At 35.9% G+C, this 27294-nt stretch overlaps 1 protein-coding gene across 2 annotated transcripts in view; it reads left to right on the top strand.

The window, feature by feature from the left end:
- Window positions 1–27294, top strand: part of Cped1 (cadherin like and PC-esterase domain containing 1) — a 294620-nt gene that overhangs the window by 120834 nt on the left and 146492 nt on the right. For both annotated transcript variants that reach the window (XM_010635340.3, XM_010635339.3), the window contains exons 8-14: window positions 14534–14676; window positions 15699–15771; window positions 16868–17035; window positions 18124–18228; window positions 19886–20055; window positions 23800–23870; window positions 25282–25332. In XM_010635340.3, coding sequence (XP_010633642.1) covers window positions 14534–14676; window positions 15699–15771; window positions 16868–17035; window positions 18124–18228; window positions 19886–20055; window positions 23800–23870; window positions 25282–25332 — 781 coding nt within the window. The remainder of the gene's footprint in view (window positions 1–14533; window positions 14677–15698; window positions 15772–16867; window positions 17036–18123; window positions 18229–19885; window positions 20056–23799; window positions 23871–25281; window positions 25333–27294) is intronic.

Genomic DNA, 27294 nt, shown 5'->3' with positions numbered 1-27294 from the left:
ATATAATCATGTTAATTTAAACATGTATTATCTCCTTTTAACTAAAGTAATGAATTGATACATACAAATGTAACTGTATTGTCTTTGTCTATTTTTATTGCTACAACACATAGTATAGACTGGGTAAATTATTTAGAAAAGCTCATTTTGGCTCATAGTTTGGTCTAAGGTATAGAGGTGATATCTGCGCTTTTTATTTTTCTTTCTGATACTGGGGATCAAACTCAGGACCTTGTGCTTGCGAGGCAGACCTGAAGCCACTGAGCTACATCCCCGGCCCCTAGTGGTCCTATCTATAAGTGGCAATTTCTGATGACAGAGTCCTGAGGAGGCACAGGCACCGTGTAGCAAGAGAAAAGGAGCCTACTATATGTAAGCTCTCCCTCTCCCACCCCAATAAAGCTACCAGTATTCGATCACGGAGGCCTCACCGTGAGACCTTATCTAACCCTAATTACCTCCCAAAGCCTTACCTAAGAAGCATAGTGAGTTTCTACCCTCACAGTACCTCATCGTGCGGCTTAATCTTCACCATGTATTTCAGAGGTGATAAACCATAAAGAAAGCAGGACACATATGTATGCCTTACATATTCTATATGTAGATACATACATAGCCAGTGTTTAATAGTGATAATTTAGAGGTAAATTCTAATCATAGTGAACAAATTTGCTAATTATTCGTTATGCACAAATTATTTCCTTCAATTCTAGAACACCAGGCGGTAAGTATGAATGATATGTCATACAACGGAGGTGAGCTAATTTTCAGGGTTTTCAGTGTGAAGTTGAGGAGGTGAGTGGATTATTTTTTTCCTTGTATTTTTTGTTTCTTCTACTCCTCATTGATCCCATGTTATAAAATAATCAATAATTTAAAGTAAAGAGGTAAATGAGCATGGGAAAAGAAGAGTACTGCAAGCAATGTTTCACAGTATTTTATGTATCCATGGAGGACAACACTGTCTTGCTTTTTTAGTTTCTCATGGTTTCTTTTTTAATATTTCTTTTCAAATTCAAATTTATTTTCAGCTGGTACATACAAAATAAATACTTTACATATTTACAGGGTGCTATGTTATCTTCCAATACATGTAAATGTTGTGCAGCTTTTACATCAGGTTAAACATATGTACCTCCCAAAATATTCATCGTTTTTATCTTGAGAACATTAAGATGTCCTTCTTCTAGATGTTTGAAATGTGCAGTGCATTATTTCCTGTACTCACTCTATGGTGCGATAGCACAGCTGGACTTCATGCTCTAATCTCTAATTTAGCACCCACAAAGCAGCCTCTCCGTATCCTGCCTTCCTCCCTGTTCTCCCCAGTCATTATTTCTTTAATAAATGAAGGAGCCAAGCCAGAAAGATGTTCAGAGGCAGAGCAACTGTGATCCTTCAGTATCCTCCGTAGGACAAAGAATTGTCAAACTAGAACTTTGGGTAATGGGTCCACAAATTAAGACCAAATTCCCCACAAGCTTCCTAAATTTTTTCCATTTCCATGCAGACACCTACAGAGTAACTGAATTTAATTTTATAAGTTTTGATCACTGGATATTGACAAGTAGGCTCTCTGAGCTTTCTGTCACTGTGGCGATGTTAAATATTATCTGATATCAGGAAATTATGTTGAAGGGGGACAACAGACAGTAAAGAATCAAGAGAACAAAAACCTGGAGAGAAATTTGCCTAATTGTTCTTGAAATCCTTGAAAGAAAAGATTATGTTTATTCTTTATTTAAATAGAAAAAAAAAACCACCTTTTATGCCTGACACAGTGGTACTCAGCAGACATAAGGGGAAAGAAATTGTTTGGAATAGGGACTCCGTGCATAAAAATCACTGAAATGAATAATTAGAAATAAGAATAACTCCTTTATAAAGTGTTAAGTGAATGTGAAATACTAACAGTGAAAACCATGGCAGTGCCTCAAAATTAATTACTTTAATGCTTGAATTTATTAGAGAAAAGGTACCCAGTGAGGAAGACAAATAATATTTATATTTTTACTTGAGTATAGAAATAAAATATTTTTCATCAGTACTTATTCCTCCTTTGCCATTTTCACATTTCTATTAACAATTATCTTTATTCCTTGAGCTCAGTTTCAAAGGCTGTGTCAAATTCTAACTATAAAATGTCCTCAAATGTGCCAACTAGGTAAAACTGACTTGTCTGCTAAAAGTAGACAGACTTTTGCTCTGTTCAGGAAAAAATCTGACTTGCATTTGTCTTGTGAGATCCATGCATTGTAAGTTCAAAATGTAATACAGCCTTTTCCCTCACATATATTAAAATGCGGTTTAAAATTTGGAAGAAACAGCAATCTTCTGTCTCCAAGGAAACCAACAGATACACAGTGTAAAGCAAAAAAGATTGCTGCATTGCCCCCAAGTGGTACTTTTTGGTATTGCACTAAACGGCACTACTACTTACAGGACGGTTTAACATTCTTTCATTGGGTTATATATACCTGAATTTATTCTGAAAAGTCAGTGTTCATAATCCATAATTGTGGCAGAAAGGCCATATTGTTTACTAGAGATTCCCAAAGCTAATTATTCAGTGAAATTTAAATTGTCTAGTCCACAAAATCATTCGGAATGGTTTCAGTATTTGTCAGTCATTGGCCATTCTTTTTCCATAGAAGAGTTTTCAATACTCAAGTTTTAAAAAATCCCTATAAAGTTATCGCGAGCTTTTTAGAATCAACATCTACAGCTGTATTGCCTTTAGCCATGTGTCATTTGTGATGCTTGAATTTGATTCTGAACTTCAGATGTGTTGTTGACCCGAGTTTCTTTGAATTTTGTAAATGACCTTATATTGTGATGTGGAACAAAACTGTATCTTTCATTTCTCCAAGTTCCACAAAGGCAGATAGAGGTAGATTCTTTCTCTGGATTCTGCACATATGCAGCACTGCATTCGGTAGCTACTGCAATACAAAGACAGTGCTTTCGGGTTATCACGTGGAGCATTTGCTGTAAGGCAGCTATTTTCTGGCCCCTGTTTGACTGTTAGGGAGTGTTCCTGTCCACATAACTCCACACAGTATAGCTGTCTTTAGACATCCCAGACTATATTTTTTTTCTATGAAGAAAGTTTTCAAAATTTGGAGAAAAGAACTGCAAATAGGAGGAAATTCTGGGTACACCTGTGTTTACATCTATATCTATACCTATATCTATATCTATATCTATATATCTGTATCCATATGCAAGATGGCTTTCCCTTTATGTTAGTTTCCCCGAGCCTGATGTGTAGTCTCCAGAATTTGATATTCGAGTTATCACAGCTTCCCCTTCTCCTTTTGTTCCCCTTAAAGACAGAGCTGTTCCAAATTGATTCTTTGGTAGAAATTTCTAGTAGAACAATTTCTACTGGAATTCTTTCCAGACATGTTTGAAATACGTGAGAGTCCTCCCATGTACTTGATTGCCCAGGTCATCTACAAAAGAAATATGCATTCAATTCACACAGTCAAGTCGTTATCTAAACTCGGAAGTCACAGAAGAAAAACATTATGCTAAGGAAATATATTTCATTTTCATGTTTTCAATGAGTTAGTGTTAAGGCAAGGTGAAATGTGATTTAAGATATGAATAGGCCTGCGATGAGGCCTTTCAGGCTGAGCAATAAGCAAATATTCTATTGCAATTTTACTGTAAAAAAGACAAAAATAAATCACTAGTGAGAGACCTATAGTGTTGAATATGCAGGACAGAAAAGAAAAATCCCCAGGTCTTCTCCCGTAAGGCCTGGGAATGATGTGCCATAGGAAAAAGTTTGTGCATTGTATGACCTTACGCAGTTGTTCAACTTCTCTGACCACTTTCCATGTATGAAGAATAGGAAATATGCTCCTATGGGTTAATCACATTTTCTTCTAAGATATTCTAGACATTTTATCTGGCTCCAGTAGCACAGAAAAAGAAGATAAAATCTTCATCTTTTTGGAGTTTATTTTTGTGTGAGATGATAAATGGAAAACAGATAATTCATTTTACATATACAGACACATATGGATACTCATAACTTTAGCTAAGAATGAAATGAGCAGCATAATGAGTAGAGAGCAGCTGGATTGTCTACTGTATGCGAGGTAGAAAGATTTCTCTAAGTGCAGTGTGAGCTACGAGGCATGGAGAGGGCTACGTGCCAGCTGCAAAGCTCATGATGAAACCTTCTCAGCAAAAGGCCATTTGGAAAGGTTTGAGGTAGGAGAGTCTTTGTATATTCACAGGACAACACAACACAGAAAGTGTATCGTGTAGAACAAAGGAAGACCGGCGGAGAGGGGACTGGAAAGAAAGGCAAGCCTCAAACCTCACAGGACTCACAGTCAAGGGACAGTATTTGGATTTTTTCTTTCTGTGGACAAAGGGACACCACTAGAAGATGGTAAATGAAAAAAAAATGTTGCAATTGAGTTACTTTGTGAAGCCCAGGTGGCTGATGGATGGAGAACGGAGGGAGCGGATTATGAATGGGGCAGAGAAACCACTTGCAAGGTCACTTCCTGGCCCTGATGTGCAGGGTGGGGGCTTCAGGGAGGTCGATGAGATGATGGCCTCAACGTGGAGGGGCGAGGACACGTCTTAGAGGCAGCCACAAGAAGTGGCAGTCAGATGAGAGCGGGGATAGGAGGAAAGGATCAGGGGTGACTCTCCAGCCACTTAAACCATGGTGGCATTTGCCGAGAGAGAGAAGATGCGGGAGCAAGTGAGAAGGAGTGGAGAGAGAAAAGTGCGGGGAGCAAGTAGGGAAGTGGAAAGCAGACAGGTCGCTGCTCCCGCAGTAGCTGGCCGTTGGGGTGGTTCTTACTCATTTGCCTCATTTGCTCCAGACCCTGACTGCGAGCCCCAACAGAAAAAGACTCCCCTGAAGAATTTGGTGTTGCTTTCCCCAGTTACTATTTCTTTGTCTTTCTTATTCCCAATCCCTGACCCTCCACTGTCCAACACAGGTATCATATTATTTCTAAAATGAAAGAGAAATAACTGTCTTTGCTCACACATCTTGCTGTGACTGGGTTCCCACAATGCAAGTACTGTAAGGTTAACAAGTCGGAAGTTTCTGTTTCTCAGCCACCATGGCTTTGAGGGTTATTTTCAAATAGATGGTGTCTCGATCCATAAATCCAACCCCTTAGAGATAGCACAGCTTGATTGTGAAGTCTTCAGATAAAAAGGTGAAAAGATGTTTGAGAAAGCACCTACCCTAACAAAGGTTGAATTTATTCAGTTCTTGGGATGGAAGCCAAAGTGAAGTTGGAAGAATTTGAAATGAAGAACTCAAATCAAAACTGGCAGGCATTAGACTGCATTTTATGGGCTGAAAGTAACAACACTGAAAAGAAAAAAAAAACACAACAGTGTTCTCAGATCACCTTCTCATGAGAAATTCATAATGCAAAGACATACAAGTTCTATTTCAAAAAGACAAGACAAGAAGACAGTTTGAACAAACAAAAAAGGGGGCAAATTGAATCAGTTGACTTTTAGATAACAAAACTCCCCAAACTTGGTGAACTTGAGCATGTATTACTTTCCGTGGCTGTGTGGGTTGGCTGGGCAGCAAGGAGCTGGTAGTAATTGGGCTAGAGTTTGTATATCCGTAGGAGTAGGGTAAGTTCTAGGGTGGCCTGAGGTGGAAGGGATGGGAAGGGAAGACAAAAAAGTGAAGGGTTTGTAAAGTGGGTGAAACCAGATGTGTTAAGAGGCAGGACCTATAGAGCCTGAACTTCATGGAATGTGAAAGTACAGTAGTTGTCACCTTATGCCTCTGAGTGTATTCTCATACACAGTCCCATTTGAAACTTTAAGAATCCCAGGGTTTAGGGTGATACGTTTTACCCAGTCTATGGATTAAGATTCATGATTTAGTAGAGATGACAGAGCTAATGAATTCCAGTTGGGATTAGGACCTGAATGTCCAGGGAATAGAACCCGTCTTAGTGAACCTGGGGAAGCTAGGGTGATTGTAGCACTGAACAACCACTTGAATTTCCTTCAAAAAAGCGTCTGGACTGCCCAACACTGACCTCACTACCTGGGGCAAGAGTGCTATGTTCAAGCTGTTTTGGAGCCCAACTGAAATACAAAATTGCTTTAAAGCACATCAGGTGAAATAAGTGTGGGTCTAACAGCTTTCAAAGTTTGTGGGGAAGTTGTATGTCCTGGAAGGATTCTGTCCAGAGATTTCTTTGTCTTTAAGTTCTTGCACCAAATGGAGTAAAACCAATGACTATAGTGAGGTTTCTGTAAGTTATGTGCTTATGATTCCAGTTAATTTGCCCATATGCAAATGCAATCTTGGCCATATGTCACAAGATTAGCAAGGGAATGGTATTCATGTTTTTTATTTTTTTAATTAAAAACTGCTGGGCTGGGGATTTAGCTCAGTGGTTCTGGTGCCTGCCTCACAAGCCCAAGGACCTGAGTTCAATCCCCGGTACCAAAAAAAAAAAAAAAGAATTTTATATCACTTTTTGAATTATCACATAAAAGCAATGCACTTTGTAGGAAAAAGGATAATACAGCTTCTACATTCACTGTATATCACTTTCTGTAAATAGTGGGGGTTTCTATCCTCTAGAAGCAGAGGAATGATATCATTGGAACTGGGCTTTACACAGACATCTCAGTAACAACAGCAAACAGGGGCGGAGAAGTCAGTAGCCAGTCCTCAGAACATAATGAGAAGACATTGATCTGTTTTAGATAGCCTTATGCTGGACTAGATAATAAATCATGGACTTTAAAATTATATGTAATAGTCAAATGCCCATTTAAAATATTACATGCAAAATAATAGCTTTTGTTTGGTGTGTGAGAGGTGTAAGGTGACTGATATGAGGCAAGAATAAGAAATGGCAAAGTGTTGTTACAAATCTACTATGGATTCATTAGATTTTAATGTGGTAGACATTAATATTTTGGGACTGATTGCTCCATCATTTTCTTTACTGTTCAACAAGAACCCATTATTTTTATATATGTACAAATCCTTTTCTTTTGTGTTTGGCTATGAGATTTAATAAGACTTGAATTAGAGATTCTGCATAAAATATCCAGAACACAAATTTATTTTCCTCTTTAATTTTCTTATCTCTTTTGATAGTGTTTATAAATAGATAACATAGGGATCTTTCTGTCAAATGCATCTCTTTTAGAAAATTTTGGTACTGCCTGTCACAGATATTATCTGTTACAAATATTACCAATTTCATTGTCATTTTGTGGGCAGTTAATGAAAGATGGAACATTTTCAACTGAGCTGTTGGACCTTATTGTATTGAAGCTTAGAAAAGCCTTGTATTTTAACTTTAATGGAAAGAGTGGTGACCTACTGGACAATGGCATTCATATAAAGAAAACGAGTAGACATAATCCATAGAGAGTTCAATGATAAAATCTTTACAACTTTAGCTTTTGGTCTTTACTGTTACATCTCTCTATTCCTTTATATCCTACTGAGAGATTCCAAAAGGGATAATAAAGGAAGCCTGCCATTTCTCTGAGAAGGTTGAATTTAATGTAATCAAGGTTCCACTTTTCAAAGCAAATAGTTAAATTTTTATGCTATTCACAGCCTCTTGTATTTCTGTATTCTGCTTCTGATCAATTCTCTCATATTCTTCTGGGTGAATTGAAAACTTTCAACTGTGAAACGGCCTAAATCACACAGAATCTGTGTTCTGAATTTCAAAGTTTAATATATGCTTTAAAACTTAGGTTTATTAAGAAGTATGAACAAGTAAAATTATTCATGTAACTGGAAGCATGAAACTTATTTCCATATTGAAGTTTTTGATCTAATTCCAAGGAACGAATAAAAGGTATTCTAATTTAGGTTCAGCTAATTCAGTTTTTCCATGGTTTAACCTACAGCAAGCCAATTTTCAATGAACTAAAACAAATGAAGAGAATATTTATATTCTTCAATCATTTGATTCAACATAGAATTTTTTCTTAATCTAGGCAGTTTAAGTTACAAAAAAAAAAACTCTTACTTTTTCCAAAAAGTAATTAGGCTACATGACCATTTGAGTTATTGAATTGATATTTTAGATGTGTAGTTGTAGAAGGCAGTTTATTACAAAAAAAAAAACTCTTACTTTTTCCAAAAAGTAATTAGGCTACATGACCATTTGAGTTATTGAATTGATATTTTAGATGTGTAGTTGTAGAGGCATGTATTTGAGAATGGACAGTTTCAGACATTTTTTCCATGGAAATAAAAACACAGATGATTCATTCTCCTGTTCTAGCCACATTTCTAATGTAATATAATAAAAGACACAAGGGCAAAAGTATTGCTGGGGCTTTGCAGCCAAGTGTCCTGGCTTCAACACCCTCATTGATTATTCCTGGCTGTACAATTTTAAGCACACAACTTCCATTCTCAACTCCCAGTTTCTTCATCTACCAAATGCATGTTAGTGCCATCTACATAGCATTACTATGAACGCCAACAAAGTAGTGCAGATAAAATGTTAGTGTCTGTCACATAATGAAGGTTAGTAATTTTTATTAAATACAATATAGGCTTATATTCAGTAACACATATGCAATAATAAAAATCATATTCATATTCCTCCTGAAAGCTTTTCTCTTCTTTTTCTTAAATGCCCATTTTTTTCCTTCTAAAACATGTCTCTTTAAATATAAACGAGACTTTTCCAGGGGTACAGAATGCTCACTGGCACATCCCTTCCCGCCCAGCACTTCGGTTGGGAGTAGATGTCTTGATCTAAGACAGCCCATTTAGAGCTGTGGTCCTCAAGCTGCATTTTATGTGCCCTCTGGGATGCATGAAAACTTGGCACAAACCAGTGCCCAGAACGCTGCCTCTCATATATGCACCTTCCAAAAATTTGATCTTACTGCGAAAATATTACTGAAGCAGGCTCTCATTTCCCATCCCTGATATAGAATCCTTTCTGCTCTTTGAAAGAAAAACCTGGCTTCTACCTGGCCCTGATACTATGATAGTGACGGTTCTAGAATGTAAGATATTTGGTCAAGGAGAAAACACAAAACAAATTTAAATATAGTGTTTCCTAGAGAAAGTGAAGGATGCTAAGCATTAGGACATAAATCTTTTATAACGGAGATTTTCAGTTTGTTTTTAACAAAATTGAACATTTCATGATAAATTACTGTGTGACTTTTTTCATCTATCTTCAATGGATTTCAAAGAATTGAGTCATGTTGCTATAAGTAAATTCTTCTTTGCACATTTGCATATTTATGTGATCAAGTTTATTTCAGGCTTATATTAAAAATAATACTGATACTAAATCCTTTTTTGTAGCAATAAGAATGATTGCTTCAGGGGGCATATTAATTAAATGAAAAAAAAAGAAACCATACCATGTGAGATTTGCAATACAACTTTACTTCTTTGTTTCAGAAATTAGTTAACAAGATTTCTAACACACATTCGTTGTACTGAAGAACTGTATATGGCCAATAATTGTATCAGAAGTCTTTAGAGCATATGACCACTGAAGTTAAGTTTTAAACTTAAAATTATGAGCATGTTTTTTCTTACTGAGAATTAGAGTGGTAAAGAAAAGACTATTATGTAAAAATACATTGTTATGCAATTTTGAAGCATTTTGGGTTACTTCAGACATATTTTAAGCATTCAGCGAGAGGTAAGGGAACAGACTGATTAGATTAAATTCAAAGAGAACCCTGTTGAGTCTGAAAAAAACAGAATAATAATATCTGTAAAGTACAATAGGATTAAATTCAAACCACATTAGAAATAGATATGATGCATCCCTGTTTCCTCTTTAATTTGGACAAAAACCATCGACTCTTGCATTTTTATCTATTGAATTTTTCTATATTTACCCATGGGTAAAACTGTGCTTGAATTCTTATGTGATACTTCCTTTTGAGAATTGACTGTAACCTGAAACAGTCACCCCTGGGCTTGTGTCCCACCATTAGTTGGCCCTCTCTGATGGATCATTTTTTTTTTCTTTTTATTGCGTTTATTGGTACAATCTAGGCATACAATACAGTTCCATTCATCATTGGGATTCTGTGCCTTTACGTAATAGGTCTTGATTCTCATTTTTTCCCCTTGTCCCTGCCCTCCCTTCACCCCCTCCTCCCCTCCCCATTTACAAGCACTGATATGAGGTTAGAACTGATATGTATTGACTTATCCTTGTCATGACTTTTTCTTTTTGTTGGATTCTCCCCCTTTGCACTTAATTTCTTATCATGTCTGGTAGATTCATTCTGCTGGGCTTCCTGGGGTTGTGATCCTCATTGTCTTTTCCTGGGATATTGTTTAAAATTATTTGGAGTGCCGGTTTGTTATTCATGAAGTTCCTAAGGTGTTTTTGTCATGAAAGTATCTTATTTCTCCATCTATTTTGAAAGATTGTTTTGCAAGGTTGGAGGTTGTTTTCCTTTAGGGCTTAAAATATGTCATTCCATGCTCTTCTTGCCTTTTGGATTTGTGTTGAGAAGTCTGCTGTGATTCCGAAGGGCTTTCTTTTGTATGTGATTTGTTTCTTTTCTCTAGCTGCTTGTAGAATTTTGTTCTTCGGTTGGGTTTCTGGAATCTTAACTATTATATGTCTATGTGTAGAAGTTTTTTGATCACAGCTATTTGGAGTCCTGTGTGCCTCCCCTATCTGTATGTCAAGTTCTTTTTCCCTACTTGGGAAGTTTTCAGGCATTACTTTCTGTGAGCTGTTTTTTATGTCATCTGCACTCTCTCATTTCTTTTTGACTCTGATCAGTCTTACGTTAGTCTCCTTTGCATCGTCCATCAGCTGCTGGATTGATCTCTCATGGTCCCTTACTGTTTTAAAGAAATTTTTCTTTTCCTGGTCACTAATTGCATTCCTATTTTATGTATCTGAAATTCTATCCTTGCATTGGCTCATTCTGCTGTATAAACTTTCAATGGAGTTTTTAACCTCCTGAAAATCTGTTTGCATCTGTTTTATGGATTCCATTTGTTTTCTGTGTTGAGATTCCATCGTGTTCCTCAGCTCCTCTATTTTGTTTTTTGTTTTGACAGGGTCTCACTATGTAATTCAGACTGATGTGAAACTCACTATGTTGCCCAAGCTGGCCTCGAACTCATAGCAATCCTCCTGCCTCAGCCTCCCAAGTGCTGGGATTATAGGCGTGTGCCACCACGACCAGCAGTTCCTCTATTTTTTTAAACCTGTGTCCACTCTAGATTTATTAATCATGTCTTATACTGTGGGTACAATCTCTGCTGTTATCTGAGAAATTATTTCTTATTTCATATTTTCCAGGTCCTCTTTGCCAGTTTACAGAGTTCGGGTTGTTGAGCATCAGATTGTGTCATCTCATTTCCCTTTGGGGTTGCCTTAGGTGATGTAGAAGTCTGGTTTGGAGACTTACTTATGTGTCTTCTGATTTCAATAGATAGAGCCTGCTGTGCCTTTGTGGAGGCAGCTTTTTGCTTACCCAGTGGTCTTCAATTCCAGAAAGCCACCAAGAGGCCCTTTCGCTGCTGTTTACCAGTGTACCCACTCCTAGGTTCAGAATCATGGCCTTCTGGGTCCCTGAGCTGACCTGTTGTCTGGGTGGGCTTCTGGCTGGGGCCCCTATGTATCTGTTGTCTTGCAGGGCCTTTGGCTGGGGGCTGTGTACTCCAGCTCCTGCTGTTAGCGCGGGCTTCTAGCTAGGGTCTCCATCTCCTTATCAATACTGTGGGGTGAGCCTCTGGTGGTTGCTTGTCATCTGTGTAGTTCTTTTCTGGGGGACCTTTGGCTGTGGGTGATGGTACGGTGGGCCTCTGGCTGAAGCTGTTGTGCATGTGCAGTTTTTTGCTTTGTTTTGTTTTTGGTTTTGTTTTTTGGCAGAAGGGAGCATTTATCTTAAGAATTCTTTTTTTTTTCATTGAGTTTATTGGTGCATTTTAGGTATACAATACAGTTACATTCATCATTGGGGTCTTGTGCCTTTACATGATATACCTTGGTTCTTAGTTTTTCCCCATACCCCTGCCCTCCTTTCACCCCCTCCTCCCTTCCCTATTTTCAAAGACTTTGTTTCCATTTTTCCTTTTCTCATATTTTTTATTTTCCCTTCTTTCCTTCCCCCCACCCTTCCCACTTCCCCTACTCCTTTAGCTCTTTTCTTCCTATTTCACATTATCAATTATACAATTTGAACTTTATTTACACTTTTAGTTTTTCGTACCATAGAAACTATTTGGTATTTATATATGTGTCCTATTTACTTCATTCAAGAGTGTGGCCTCAATATGCATCCATTTACCTATAAATAACTCTAGTTTATCATTATGGCTGAGTAGTACTCCATTTTATAGAAATACCACATCTTCTTTATCCAGTCTCCAGTTGATGGGCAATTGGGCCAAGTTTCCAAGTTTTAGCTATTACACACTGTTGTGTAGGTCGTTTCTATGGGCCTTTGGCTTAGGCAGGGTCCTGGCTGGGATCCACCCTCAGCTGCACCACTCTGGTCCACACAGCAGCTCCCCAGGATCTGCATGCACTTACTGATGATATGGTGGGCCTCTGGCTGAAGCTTGGGCACCTGGGAGATACTTCTTTTGCTCCATTAGGATAGAAGTCACAAACAGGTGAAGTGTAGCCTTTTTAGTGTTACCAGCTCTGAGCCAGTGGCTATCAGGTGTTAGTGTTAGCAGCTATCCACTACCCTCCTGGTAGCCACAGCCTCCAGTTACTGGAGGCCTTTTCTGAGACCAGAAATGGCAGCTTATGGCAACTCCCTACTACCATCCATTATTCTCTGGCTGCTAGCCACCTTTGATATGACCAGCGCTCAGTATTTTCAGCCTTCCTTTCTTGAGAAAGAAATCATGGATAGGGAAATATATGTCATCTAAGAATAGCTTTATTAGGACTTATATTACAGCTTACGGAGGAACAGTGCACCAGTGGCCCACTAATGGTGTGAGGAAAGTTGCTTGTCTATGAAAAAAATAGCAGGATTGGGTATGATCAGTGTCAGAGCTTTTATTTAGTCACGGGCAGGGGAAGCCTTCTCGTGGACCTGGCTGAGGATAGACAGAGGGGAAGAAACATCCAGAGGGCCGAAGAGTGGAGTCATCTGGAAAGATCATGCATGAAGGAAGCTTGCTGCAGCCAAAGCAAATGTCTCCTGGAGTGGCCCTGGGCATCTGATGTAAATGTGGCCAGCATTTGAGGAAGCAGCAGAAGAAAGAAAAACAGCAGAAAAACACCTCTTGAGGAATACTGGGCACATGTCTCCTGTCTAATTATCAGTGTTCTATGAGACTCGTCTCCCAAGCCACATAGCACTATGCTTTCCACAGAGTACAATTTTCTCTGAAAGGTGAATTGATTGAATGAACTGAATAGCATTCCATATTTAATGTTGTTACAGTAAGAAATTAAGAAACAATCATTTTCACATTATAAAAATAAACGCAATCCTAAAATGTTAACTTGATAATTACTCTTCCTCCTGGAGAACATAATCTGGTACCTAAACTTCTATTTCTTATATGCTACGCAGACATTTCCAACCTTCTTATATTATTAACCTTAACCTCTCTGACATTTAGGTAAAATGAAATATTACCAGTAATCTTTTCCACATAATATGGTGCACTGTGTGAAACATGATGTTAGGTACTTTTATTTAGAAAAACATGTTATTCTATTTTGACTGACAGATGTTAAGATTTAGTGTTAGCATTAATTTGTTTTCTTTTAATTATACAATTACTACATTCATTTCCTTAGTGAAATGAGAAAATATCCCAATTGCCAAATGCTGATGAAATGTTTTCAAGGGCTTAATGTGCAGTCTCATTAGGTTTCTGTTTTTCAGGTGGTAAAAGTTTATGAAGTTGGTATTTATTTATCTTGAGAGAATTTTGCTTGTGCATTTTCAAGATGAAATTACCATCGTCCTTAAGTAAATTGTGCTGATATTTGTCCTTCGTTATTAGAGCAACAAAAGTTTTTCACTTTGCAGTCTTGTGCAGTTCTGATGGGTTTCATCTGTTCTTTCAAAAACATTAATAGAATACTGTGCCTGCTGTATGTTTTTACAAAAAATATTTTTTGTTCTTCATCTTTGAAAGATATGTTAATCTAGAAGAAGTATATGAATCAATATGAGATTTGTTTTATACTTTTTAAAAAAAGATTGACTTGAATTTTAATGCTAAGCATCCTCATATGGTACTTTTGTTGTGTGTTTGTTTTACTATTTAAGGAAATAAAAATAGCTGTTTATGATACTAATGATAATTTTTCTAAGAAGACATAGATCGGAGCTTTTTTCCCCTGCCCCACCTAATCTATCCACATGAAATATTAAATTAAAATATTAGCAGAACACCAGGATTCTCTTAGATTCTTCCTTAGTTGGCTAGATCTTTAAGAGAAAAATTCAGAAAACAACCAACTTTGATAGTTATTGAGCATGAGATGGAAATTATAGAGAAACAAATCAAACCTTGTCTCATTCTATGAATCTTTTACTTTGTTTGCAGCTGCAAACATTCTTTGAGACATTCCTGAGAGCCAGTTCACCTCTACAGGCCTTGGATACTATGAAGGAGGCAATCAGCAAACTTTTGCTGGCAGCTGAAGTCCTCAATGAAGCATCTACTCTGGGACCAAAGACCTTCCATAGGTACAACCAAATTTTAATTTAAAAAGAAGGAAACCTAGCTTCTAAAAATTGTTAGTGAAAATATATCTTAAGTATCACAAGTAGGTGGTCCTTGGGAAATTTTTAATGTCACTGTTGTAAAAATATGAAATGACCCAGTTTATAGATCCTAAAGCTTCAGAGCATGCTACACATTTATTAGCATCCAAATAGTGGTAACAGGAACTGAAGCACAAAATTTTAAATTAATTTTTAAATTGCAACTTCTTTTCCAGTTAAGCAAAAAAAAAAAAAATTTTTTTTTTTTTTTTGGTACCGGCGATTGAACTCAGGCCCTTCCACTTGCAAGGCAGGCGGCAGAACCACTGAGCTAAATCCCTGGCTCCAAGTTAAGCTATTTCTACATATGTGCTTAATGTAACTTGATGTAATTTTGCCTGTACATGATACCTTTTGTCCTCAAGACCTTAGACACTCTCCTGATCGTAGGATAATGCCCAACAGCCACAACTTAAAGGAGGAGAAGCTTATTTGGGCTCAGAGTTGTCTACACTTCTGTATCAAATATTCCAGGGGTTTCAAAACTGTGGAGGAGGAATGAAAACCTTCATTAAGAAAATTCAATAACTTCTGCCATCATTTCTTTGCTCATTTGGATGCAACTTGCCTTTTCCATCCAGTGTGTAAACAAAACTGAAAGATGCCTCAGTTTATTATCCTCATTATTATACTTTAAATGTGAGTGAGTTCCTAATATATAGACGTTTCTTATCCAGTTCAAGGGTGTCATAGAATAACTTCATTGCTTAATTTAATATGCTACGGATAATTCAGATATTTTTGTATTTTCTGTAAGGAACAAAGCAGACACTAAGTCCAAAAAATGAATTATTTGTTATTTTTGATTATCCAAGCCACTACTCTTTTTAATTAGAGCAGACATTGAAATTTAACCACAGCAACTGTTAACATTTTAATACCAAATAATTGGGTAAGTATAGTGAAGAGACCATATTTTCATGTTACCTTACATTTTTTTTCAGATGTAGATTATGTTTCCAGCTTTTAACTTTTGAGATCGGTTATGGGAGTTTCAGGTACCCCACAGTGCTTCAGGTGAGTATGCCAAAGACCTTGTGAGTGTGGTAAAGTGTGTGTGTGAGTGTGTGTGTGTGTGTGTGTGTGTGTGTGTGTGTGAGCTGTGTTCATTTATCATAGCCAGTGGATAAATAGCAACTTGCATTAAAATCACTACAGGCTTAGGTACATTTTGGTTGAAGGAGTTAGCCAGCATGTGGGGAATCTATGAGTTCCAGTCCCCGATGGAATAAACATGAATTTTTATATCAAATTTTCAACTACTGCTTATGAAGAAAAGACTAGTATGTGTTCCTGGAGAAAAGCAAGACCTACAAATAGTAGAAAAGAGCAGATAACCCAGATTCGATTACACATGTGATGGAAAGCATAATGTTATGTTTTATGTGCAGACATCAAATTTTAAATTGGTATATATTTGAATTTTAAAAGCCGTGGCAATTTTGAAGTATGTTTTTCTTTCTGGTATATACATATATATGTAGAATAGTGTTTACCTATACTTCGATTCTTTTCAAGTCTCTAAATGAACGATAATCTCTACATATTTTTACTTTTAAACTAACCATCAAAATGTCAACAAGATAAAAACAATTCATTTAATTAGCATGTAGAAGGCTGTTTCTTGGGTTATGAGATGGTAGGAAGGGAAGAACAAATTAAAATCAGGGATATGATAATTCAACTTCATATAGTACTTAGAGAATCTAGTTAAAGATATTTGGGTTAAATAGTTTTCAAGTTTAAAGCTTTATAAAATGACATTTTAATGGCCATTTATTATTTTGCACATGTCTAATATTTGGTATTATGCTTTTTAAATGAATGTCTAGTTCAGAAAAAAGTTACATATTATCTCTCATGAACACAAATTCTTCAATTATAAAGGGTTTCAAGATAAGCCAATGTGGTTTTATAATAGTTAATTTCCTTATATATTAAAGCATTTAAAGAATTGTATCTAAAAACATCGCTAACATTTACAAAACTGCTGATTTCCTAAAAGACCACTAGATGTCAGTTCTGATCTACAGTCCAACAGAAAATAAATCACATTAGAAGTCCACTGTAAAAATTAATGAAAAATATTTGCTGTGCTTTTACCCTTTGAAAGGTGCATGAGCATTTAAATTTTCAAGATGACGACAGTATGGATTTTGAGGACCAAAATACAGAAGAGTTCCTTTTAAAAGACACTTTTGATTTTCTCTTCTCCAATAAATCTTCACTTTCTGTATTTTCTGAGATATTTAACAGACTTTATAAATCAGGTGTATTTAAGGTAAGTGCATATTTGTGCACTGATTAATATTTTGTCAAGTTATTCTTCAGGTGCCACTTTTCACAATTAAGCAATTATAAAAGTAATTTAAAATTAGTATGTTATGTTATACCTCTTAATTTTTTCTGACCCAAAGACCAACATTATTTTCAGATCAACTAAGTGTGCAAGTCAATGATTATGATGAAATTATGGTCTAAAAATGAAGTAAAGGCATTTATGATTCCTAAGAAATGTTTACAGATATTATGAGTAAGCATGTATATTACAGAATACTTAAGGAATATTAGAAGGTTTTGGAGGTAGTCAAGAACTGTTCTGGAGCAGAGAGTGTTCCCAATTGTTATCAGAGGACATAAATTCTAACATTAAACTTTTAAAACCTTCATGCCTGTGAACACGTTTGGCCAGATGCTGCTGATCAGGGCGTGGTGCTTCAGAGTAGAACTGCTAATTGTTATGACATGTTAGCACAAGTACTGTTGATACCTTAAAAATAGATGACCAAATTCAATATTGTTCTTCACATATTTTTCTATTTTGAAACCTATATTTGGAACAATAGAATGTGAGCGATTTCACAAACACTGCTGTTATCTCTCACAAACAGCTCTCCATAGAGCATCATTCCAGCTCTCAGAGATGCATGACAGATATAAGAGGATGTTGGAGAGCAGAGGGCAGGGAGATAGCAGCTTCCTACGTTTGTGAAATTCCAAAATAGCGCTGCCCCTTAGATGAGGTTCGGTGTGAACACTCCTTCGAGGTGCTCACCTCCAGTGCCTGGAAGGCAATGGAGATTCTTCGTGTGTCCTCAAACTGGTTGCCACACCCATTCTGCCCTCTGTGCTCACCTCCTAACCTCAAGAGCAAAGCATCACTGAGTTATTTCACGCAGGTCTGGCTTGTCAGATATGAAGTTTTCTTATATGCTGATGTTGTTTTGAGAAGTTAAAATTACAATGTGCCATATGACATTCATTAGGTTAGGTGTTTATAAAGTTTAAAATTTGATTTATGAAGGGGGAGGCCTTTGGGGTAAAGATGATTTGATTTTTGAGCAATTTCTTGTTTTGTCCTTAATGTAGGATGAAAACTATCAGAAGGAACTCAAGCAATGCCTATCATTAGATGAAATTGATTTAATTAGGACTTTCATAAAGGAACTTATGAATCTGGGACAATTCCAACTGGTAAAAACATAAGTGACTTCATTTGTGTTGTATACTGAGATAATAGTAGATCAACCATAAGTTACTTGCTTTTTTTTTTTTTTTTGAAACCTATATTTGGTTTCGATCGAACTCCAGTCTTTGCGCTTGCAAGGCAGGCGGTGGGACCAAAGCTACTTGCTTTTGACTTTAAAATAAAGATATTACATTACAAAGTAAAAATCTAGGAAGTGTTCTTCTTCCTTTCGGAGATCTAAATAGTAACATGATCAAGACCTATATAGTTCTCTTTAAAAGTTTGCTGACAAGCAGTGACTTATTAAAGGTAAAAGAATATGGATTATTGTAACTACCAGGATTTGACAATTCTCAGTGGGAAAAGGTCATCATTTTTCTAAAAAGTTTTTACCTTTAGTTTTGGGACATTTACATGCAACCAATATTAATTTCTGTTTCTTATACCCTTTTAGTGTATATAAAATAAGATATAATTGATGGTAATAAGAATATTTTAGAAAACTACCTAAATCTTAATTTGTTGTGACTACAAAATGTCAGAGAAAGCAACTATAAGTAATTATAGTGACTTGTACTGGTTTTAGTCTTTTAAAAAATTATTTATGTTCTCTTCACTATATTTTCTTAGGTTCAATTAATTTGTCAATATCAGAGGATATTTATTACATATGAATACCCATGCTCAGCACATGCTTCATTTCCACTTCTGAAGATTTTATGAACTATAATAATTTGCATTTTCCACCATATAAAAAATAATTTTAAAGCATTTTAAAAGAAGTTTATTAATAGTAAGCTGATGTTTGGCTCAACTCCTTTTTCAGTTTAAAAATAATTTATGTAGCCATATATACTACTTGTCTGAGTTGTAACCCGTTTACTGACTAATGAATGTTTGACATTTGGTTTTATGATTGAGCCCTCTTTTTGGTGAGATTCCAGACAATTTAATTGATATATTTATTCTTTTAATTAATTTACATATAGTATTACCTTCGTGACAGTTTGATTCAATACTGTAGAAAATAATGAGAGACCTGGATTCACCTTTTAAGAAAGTACAACCTAGGGTACAGTCAATGTAGAGAACAACTCTTGGCACCCTGCAGCGAAAACAATAAATATTTTGCAGAAGGAAGGCAAACCCCACTTTCCTGATTCCCAGCGTAGAGATGAGATTTGTATGGTTCTTCTTCTCTGTCTCTTTCTCCTTCTCCTTCTCCTCCTCCTTCTTCTTCTTCTGGTGAGGTTACTATTTTTCACCCTGACAAAACTGACTCATAACACAAGAGGATTTCTCCTCCTTTTCCTACTGTCTGGCTCCCTCTTCTTTTTAGCTGTTTCAAGCATCTTTAGCAGGAAGGAGAAATCTTTTTCTACTCATTTAAAAGAAAACTTACTCAACTGTGAAAATATGATTATCAACAAAATTAGTTCCTCATTTTAAAAAAAAGTAGCATTTTAAAGAAGTACTTCCAAACTGCACAGAAAATCAAATTATGGTACTGATTGATGTATTGTTAATAAATGTTAATAAATCAATAAATACAGTGATTGATTTTTTAAAAATATTGAACTAAGTATAAAATCTTTTCTGTAATACTACATTTCAATTTACTTTCCATAACTTAACACTGATATTTTGCGTATTTCTCCTCAGCTCTTCCCCTCCACTGCTCCTCAAATTCAATCTTTGATGCATAAATTTTATGATACAAGAAATCCTATGGGAAAACCTGGCTCAGTCCTGACCCAGTACTGGTCTCTTTTAAATATATTTGAACAATTTTGGCTCATGAATAAAAAGGCACAGCTACATCCACTGGAACGGTAAGATAGCCGCAGATCTGAATTGTACAACCCCGAAAGATCTCCAGTATAAAGATTGATTTCAAAGGCTTTGCCTGCATTAAAGAAAGCAACAAAAAGAAGTATGTCCAAAAATTCTCGCTCCGGAAAATAAATGTCTTCAAAGCATTGAAACCATAATGAGTCTAGTGGTCTTCAAGCACTGTAACAAAAACATATCCAAAAGTTTTTCAAACCAACAAGACTTGAATCCACTACAAAGTCATGTTTAAAATTAAAAGTTTCAATCGAGTTTTGTGCTATGATCTATATTTTTGCATCCTACAGAAAGAGTTCGGTGAGCATCGCTATTGTCAGAGAGGCCCCTGATGCAACACAGCAGGCATCTTGGAGGCATGACTATTCTGGCAAACTTATCTAAATTTATATATGCGTATTCTTTTGTTCTTGTTGCTTCATACAGCAGTTTCCTAGCAGATTCCTATCTCCACTCGCATTCTAACAAGAGGTAGTAATGAGGCAATGAGAGGAAAATAATACAGGTGAGTCACCGTTGCCTCCAGTTCTTGGCTAAGTGGGCAGCATGTAAATTTTTGCCTGCTTTTCTTTTCTAGAGATTGAAGTAAGGGAGTATTTGAGTTTTCTATTGCCAGGAAAGCAGACTTAAACCTAAACCTCCTAGGGAGATGAAAGACTAGTAGACACGTCGTATTCATTTATGTCTCCTGCACTTACCCCGGAGAACAGCTACAGTCCTTTTGACTTATACTTTGTTTACTTCTGCCTCTGATCTATAAGAAACTCTTTTATAATTAAAAAATAAAAATAATCATAAATTGGAAGATTTCTTAGACCATCTCCCAGGATTAGAAGATACCTTAATTGCCACAAGTTTATGAACTTGGCCTATTGCCTCAGTACCTGGAAGTTGAAGGCCTAGCAGAAGGCTTGTTTGTATGCTTGAAAATTAAGTTTTAAATCATAGAACAAAAAATGCTTTGTTTTTACTTTGTACTTGCTCACATAATCCAAGACTGTCTCATTTATTATTATAGGTAGGAGAACAGACTTGATTTCCCATGAGCCTATTTAAGTATTGTTTTTAACTTTGAGTAAGTTCCCTTGAGATGCACAGGCTTCATATGGTTTGTTTCCCAGCAAGTTTTTCTCAGGTGCCACATATGTTGTAAGATGAACCAATCCACTGATTTTTTAAATGCATACATTTGGATTCTCTTCCAATAAGGAAAATTACTAATAATGGTGTGTTGAGCATAATTAGAAAGAATCAGGACTTTTTCAAACTGCATAGACACAGATTAAAAAATCCCAGCTTTCTGCCAGGTGTGGTGGCACATACCTGCGATCCCAGCACTCTGAGAGGCAGAGATAAGAGTATTTCAAGCTAGATCCCAGCCTGGGAAACTTTGTAACTTAGTGAAGCCCTGCCTTAAAATTTAAAAAAATTAAAAATAGAAAAGGTCTGGAATATAGCTGAGTGCAAAGGCCCTGGGTTTCATCTTTAGCACCAAATTTTTTTTCAACTTTAGAGTCCATTAATTATGACAGGTAACAATCTGACCCTGCTAAGAATCAGTTTCCTCATCTATGAAATATGACCCACATTACTTACCACATACAAGTATTATTTTCAGAGGATTACACAAAATAACTTCTATGTGACTGATGCTGTAACACTCGTAGATGTAAATATCAGTGTACTTTCCCCTTCATGTTTCTGTGCCATCCAAAGATCACTTTTGATGGGAATAATGTTTGTCTTTCTTTTATAAGGAAAAGATATGCTTGAAAGAGTTATCTATGTCAACATTGAAATAAGTAAATTGTAGATGTTGATCAAAAAGCAATTAATACATTACTTCTAGAAAAATTTGTGAATTTCACTCAATTTGAAGTATCTTTAAGCTTGCCGGAGAGCATATGCACATTTAATAATAATCATTCATGCCTCATTGGAAGGAGATGAATATATATTGCATATACTTTCCTGATCAGAAAACTGAAGTCCTAAGAAGATGTGTTTCTTGTTCAAGTTGCACAGCTAATACAAACAGACTTGGGACTAGGATCCTGTTCCCTCCACCCATAGTCGAATGCTTTCCTGCAAGGCGTCATGCAGACAGAAGTCATCATTATCTTTATCTTCACTCTTGTCGCCTTCAGTGTTTTTCTACAGAACAAGCCAGCTTTATATGCCTACCCTACCTGTGAGGCCTACTGACTTCATCCTCCTTTTGAATAAAGATAATTTACTTCCAGCAACAAGATGAGGAAAGCTAAAGTCAGAAACGTGAGAGTAGAAGGTTATGTGTGTACCCCAAGGCTCAGAATCCAGAGGTGCCAGTGGAGTTAATGTAAAGCTGAATGCAATGGAAAATTAAAATCAGTGTGAAGCATCTGGTAATTTTCACTTTATTGGAAATAAAGTCACAGGTATATTTTGCTCTAAGGAAAGGTTTTTAAGAAAATCCAGATGAATTTGAAACAATGCATCAAAAATAATCACAGCAAGATGCTTTTATATACAAAGTATCTCATTCTATTAAGATAGCAATGTTCCAAAGTTTAGTTTATATGCATTTCAGTTTGTATCTTCTTCAAATTTCACCTGGAGGTTTTGCATCATAAGAATTCTGAGATTTTTATTTTTTAGTTTGGTCTAGCTTAGGATTGGACATTAAACCTATCTCACGTTGTGCTCACTTTATGTGTTTCTTGATGCTTAGGAGGAATGAACTGTTTTAAAATGTCTTAAACATCATTACTTTTTATCCCAAATGATCTTATTGTATGTACCAAAGAAAAGACTTTCAGAAGTCCATCTGCAATAAAATAATCATATCTTTCACAATTAGCAAAGTATTTAATTCCTTGTTTCCTTGATTCTTCTTAATTTATCTGATGGTTAAATTTTAAGAAAAAATGAAGAAGCCTTATTCTTTGCTCCGCCACAGTGCCCCGCACAATGTCTAGGGAAGTAATTACACATAAAATGTTCTTAGGCATAAAGCCTTTTATTCAATTTTCATAGCATCATTGTGAAATAAAGCAAGTATTGTTATCTCCATTTTTGCTGGGGTGAAAATAAAGACACAAAAGCATAGGAAAATCTTGTCAGACCATTATGCCCTGTGCTCTCCATCATCAAAACCAGCAGTTTTTCTGCCTGCAGTTTTGATTAGTTTGCTCCCAAATTTAAGGATTTAAAGGGCAATGTTGGTAAACATTTAGCCATACAGCAGAGCAGATGAGACAAGAATGTCAAGATATAACTAACCTTTACTGTTCGTCACTGTCTCAGAATTTAAGGACAAAAGCCCTGGTGAGATTGATCATTTATGGTATGGTACACTTAGCTTTCACAGATTCTGTGTATGTTCTTCCCCAGCTGTCTCAGTTTCCAAGGTTTTTTGCTTAAGCACTGTGTAACTTTAGTCAGAGGTTCGGAGAAGAATGTGTGTTCTGAATCACTTCTGTTGGACTTAAGCTATCTGAGGTCACTCAGATCTGAACTGAAGAGTGATTCTGCCCTAGTTTCTTTCAAGTATGCTTGTGCTGATTAGAGATGATGAGATTTCTATTTCTCTTGCTGGAAGTTAGATTGCCAGTTTTCAGGAATGACATTCAGAAAATGTTTCCTTGTCTTCAAAGAAATAACTTTGCACGCACAAAAGAAAAGATAGTGTGTTTGATATAAATTCTATGAATTTTGCTCATTTTATTAATCCAGAGTTGTTTTTGCAGGAATTCCTTCATGGCAGATGAGAACAATGAAAAACCACAAATGTCACTTGATGCAATTGAAAGTAAAAAAGGTAAAAGGCTATAGTTCCATTTATTTCAACATAAAACTATTTCCTAGTCAGCAAAACATAAAACATGTACTCCTTCATTAGCAATCAAAAGTGAAATTAAATAAAGAAATGCTATTTTCCCTCAAAATCACTTTTCTTCTTAAAGATAATACAGTTGGAAGAAGTATAGGAAAGTCAGTATTCTCAAAATGCTATTAGAGGTATAAATTAGAACATTGATTAATATTAGATAATTTAATAGCATATACATTGGTCTTACAAACCAGAAGTTCTACAGCTGGATATTAATTTTAAGAAAATAATTAGGAATGTATAAAAATGTAGGTAAATAAATTTGGCAATAAGTGAAAAATATTAGAAGCTACCACTATTACTTTAAGACTAGATTGGATATATATATATATATATATGAAGTCATATTCAATGAAAATTTAAGGCCATTCCAATATCATAGAAAATATTTATGTTATGAAAGATATTTAAATATATTGTTCAACATAATGATTAGCCTCAAGTCAAATTAATGGTGCTTTTGATTTTCTCTCTTTGATTTATCTTTATTTTCTCACTTTTTTCTTCTAAAGAATATCTGAAAATTTTCCATGAAATATTTGAAATTTTAAGAAAAAAAATTATAAGATGTTCCCACCCATCAAAGCTTTTCTTAATATAAATCAGGATTCAATCCAATATAGCTGTTCTCAGTGTGCGTGTGTGTCCTACCCCTGGTCAGTGGCAACAGCATCACCTGAAAGATAGAGATGCAAGATCTTTTCAATTAGAATCTCAGGATTAGGACCAGTAATTTGCATTTTAACAAGCCTTTCAGGTGGGTTCCAAGAATGCTAGAGTTTGAGGAACACTAGTTCAATAGAAGAAATAAGGAAGGAGGTATAATGAAGAATTAGTGATAAATGGGCACTCTGACTGCTTTTCTCTTTTCCATAATTTTTGTCTTTATATAAATTATTTAAAACAGTCTCTGTATTTGTATTCATTCATATGTTCCATAAATATCTATTAGAGAGTTTTCTAGTTAGATATTTGATTAGATTAGGATAAGTAGTGGAACCCGCTAGGTATGGTTTCTGAATTCTAGCACTTTGGGAAATCGCTGTTCTCAGATCGTACACCTGGAAAAAACTTCAGTGCATTACTTTCAGGCAAAGAATGGCATTTAGACCATTTGTTTTCTTCCTAAATATGTTCCTGTGTGAACTCCTCATTCATTTGCACTGAGTCAAATAACTTCAGCTTTATGGTGGTTGTCAGCTTTATTTAGCTATGCTCACTGATATAATGAAAACTAAGTAACAAAATGTGCATTTTACTAAGTTATCCTTTAAGTTAACAAAACATGTGCCTTCAAATCTTAATTGTTTTCATTTAAAATTTATATTTCTTTTTTTAGCTTCAGTTCCACAAATCCTGAATGAAAAAAAAGATATACAGTGCAGTAATGGTGAGTTAAGACTAAATTTCAGCAACATAATCAAAAGCTCAGGCAGAACTCTGCTTTGGGCAAGTGGTCATTTTATCATATTTGAGAATCCTTAGGCTGCTAATTTTAAGAACTTGCATTTATGATCGAGACAGCATTTGTCAGTTTGGAATAAGAAGAATGTTGTAAGCTATTTATTTTTGAGCCTGAAATAGGGCATGTATTTATGTTTATTTATTAACAGTGACTTCTAAAGTCATTTTGAGGGCCCTGAGGGGGTCCAAGTCTTTATATTTAAGGTCCCTCAAGGGGAGGAGTTTGGCTTATCAGCATTATACATTGATCTTTAGGGATCTCACTGCTTGGCATGATTTCTTTCTAGCGAAATGATTGCTGTAATGGATAGTACATGAACAGACTTGTCTTTATAATAGTTCAGAGGTTTTTGAGAGAGAGTTTACGTAAACTTTAAATTTTGAAACTCAATTTTTCACTCTAACTGGTTCTATCACAATGGTCTTGCAAATATAGCTTTCCAGAAACTCTAAGTTTTCAAAATTATAGGGTTTTTAAATGCCTGAGATGGATCTTGAAGCTGAGTCTTCAGGTTCTTTGTTCAGTGCTCCTGAATTTTCTTAATATACAATAATGTATGGTGCAAAAATAAGACTTCTATATAGTAGGCTTTTTAGACAATGTATATTTTAAAAATACAGTTATATCATCTATCTATATTCAAAAATATTGAATTGCTAAAACATGCAATTAGATAATTTAGTGTTGTACAAATAATCAATTCCAATAAAACACTAAAGTTGAAAAATATGTATGAGCTTAGTCTTAATTTATTATAAATAGAAGTTCTTCTAATTTAATAAAATGTATCTTCTGAAATACAAATCGATTCATTCATAATGAATCACACTATCACTACAATCATGGTAGGCTGACAAATAATAGGATAATATAATTTAATAGAATTCAAAAAGGCCCCAGGTTAAAATAACATTTTAGCCAGGTGTGGTGGTGCACTCCTGTAATCCCAGCATTTCAGGAGGCTGAGGCAGGAGGATTGCTGTCAGTTTGAGACCAGCCTTGGCTACACAGTGAGTTCCAGGTCAGTCTCAACGTAGTGAGACCCTGTCTCAAAACAACAACAACAACAAATTAAATAATGTATTATTAACAGGAAACATCCACTGCATCCACTGCCTGGTCCCCTATCCTCAGAAAAATAATGATTCTGTATTCTCCTAGGACACCATTGCCTACAGAGCGATGGAAAATGACTAGTAAGAAAATTAGGAACAAGATCAGAATAAACACGTGTTGGGCATCCTCTCTGTGCCAGACCCCCTGCCTTAGAAAGACACTTCACCTCTTCTGGCATCTGTACTCTCAGCTGACAAACAAAAGAGTTACATTGGATGATCTCATTTTTTTCCAGTTTCTAGGTAACACGGCAGATGAACATGTTAGATAAAGTTGGTGGCACTGTTCATGTTTCTATGTTGATAAAAACTGGTACCACCTGGATTTTCCTGATTAATCTTCTTACTTTTATGGTATATAATTTAAAAAATCTTTTTGATTATGGGTCGGAACAGGTAGGATTATCTTTAAGATTCTAGGTTCTTTTGTGTTTAACATGAATCATGATTATCCCTCATGATAGCAATAGAATTTCATGGTTAGAAAAAAATCCATTAAAAAGAACAAAATCTTGGCCAGCTTTTGCACATATACTTGTCAAATAGGTTAAGCAGCCTGTTACCACCATACCTCACATTAGGTTCTCTGTAGATCTAAGGTTAGCTGGCCTGAGACAAGTTGGGACTGGGCTGGGAAAGATGCCGAGGAAACACCAGGTGTTTGTAGGCAGCAGTCCTGATGATTCAGCTGAAGATGATGTCAGAGTAAATCAGCTTTCAAGCAGGGCCCTGGGACCCAGGGCTCAAGCCAGAGGTGGAGAGTTTCTGAAAA

Source organism: Fukomys damarensis, unplaced genomic scaffold, assembly GCF_012274545.1.
Source record: "Fukomys damarensis isolate Sample0158 unplaced genomic scaffold, DMR_v1.0_HiC HiC_scaffold_4, whole genome shotgun sequence".
Taxonomy (NCBI): Eukaryota; Metazoa; Chordata; class Mammalia; order Rodentia; family Bathyergidae; genus Fukomys; species Fukomys damarensis.
This window is presented reverse-complemented; position numbering and strand designations above follow the sequence as displayed.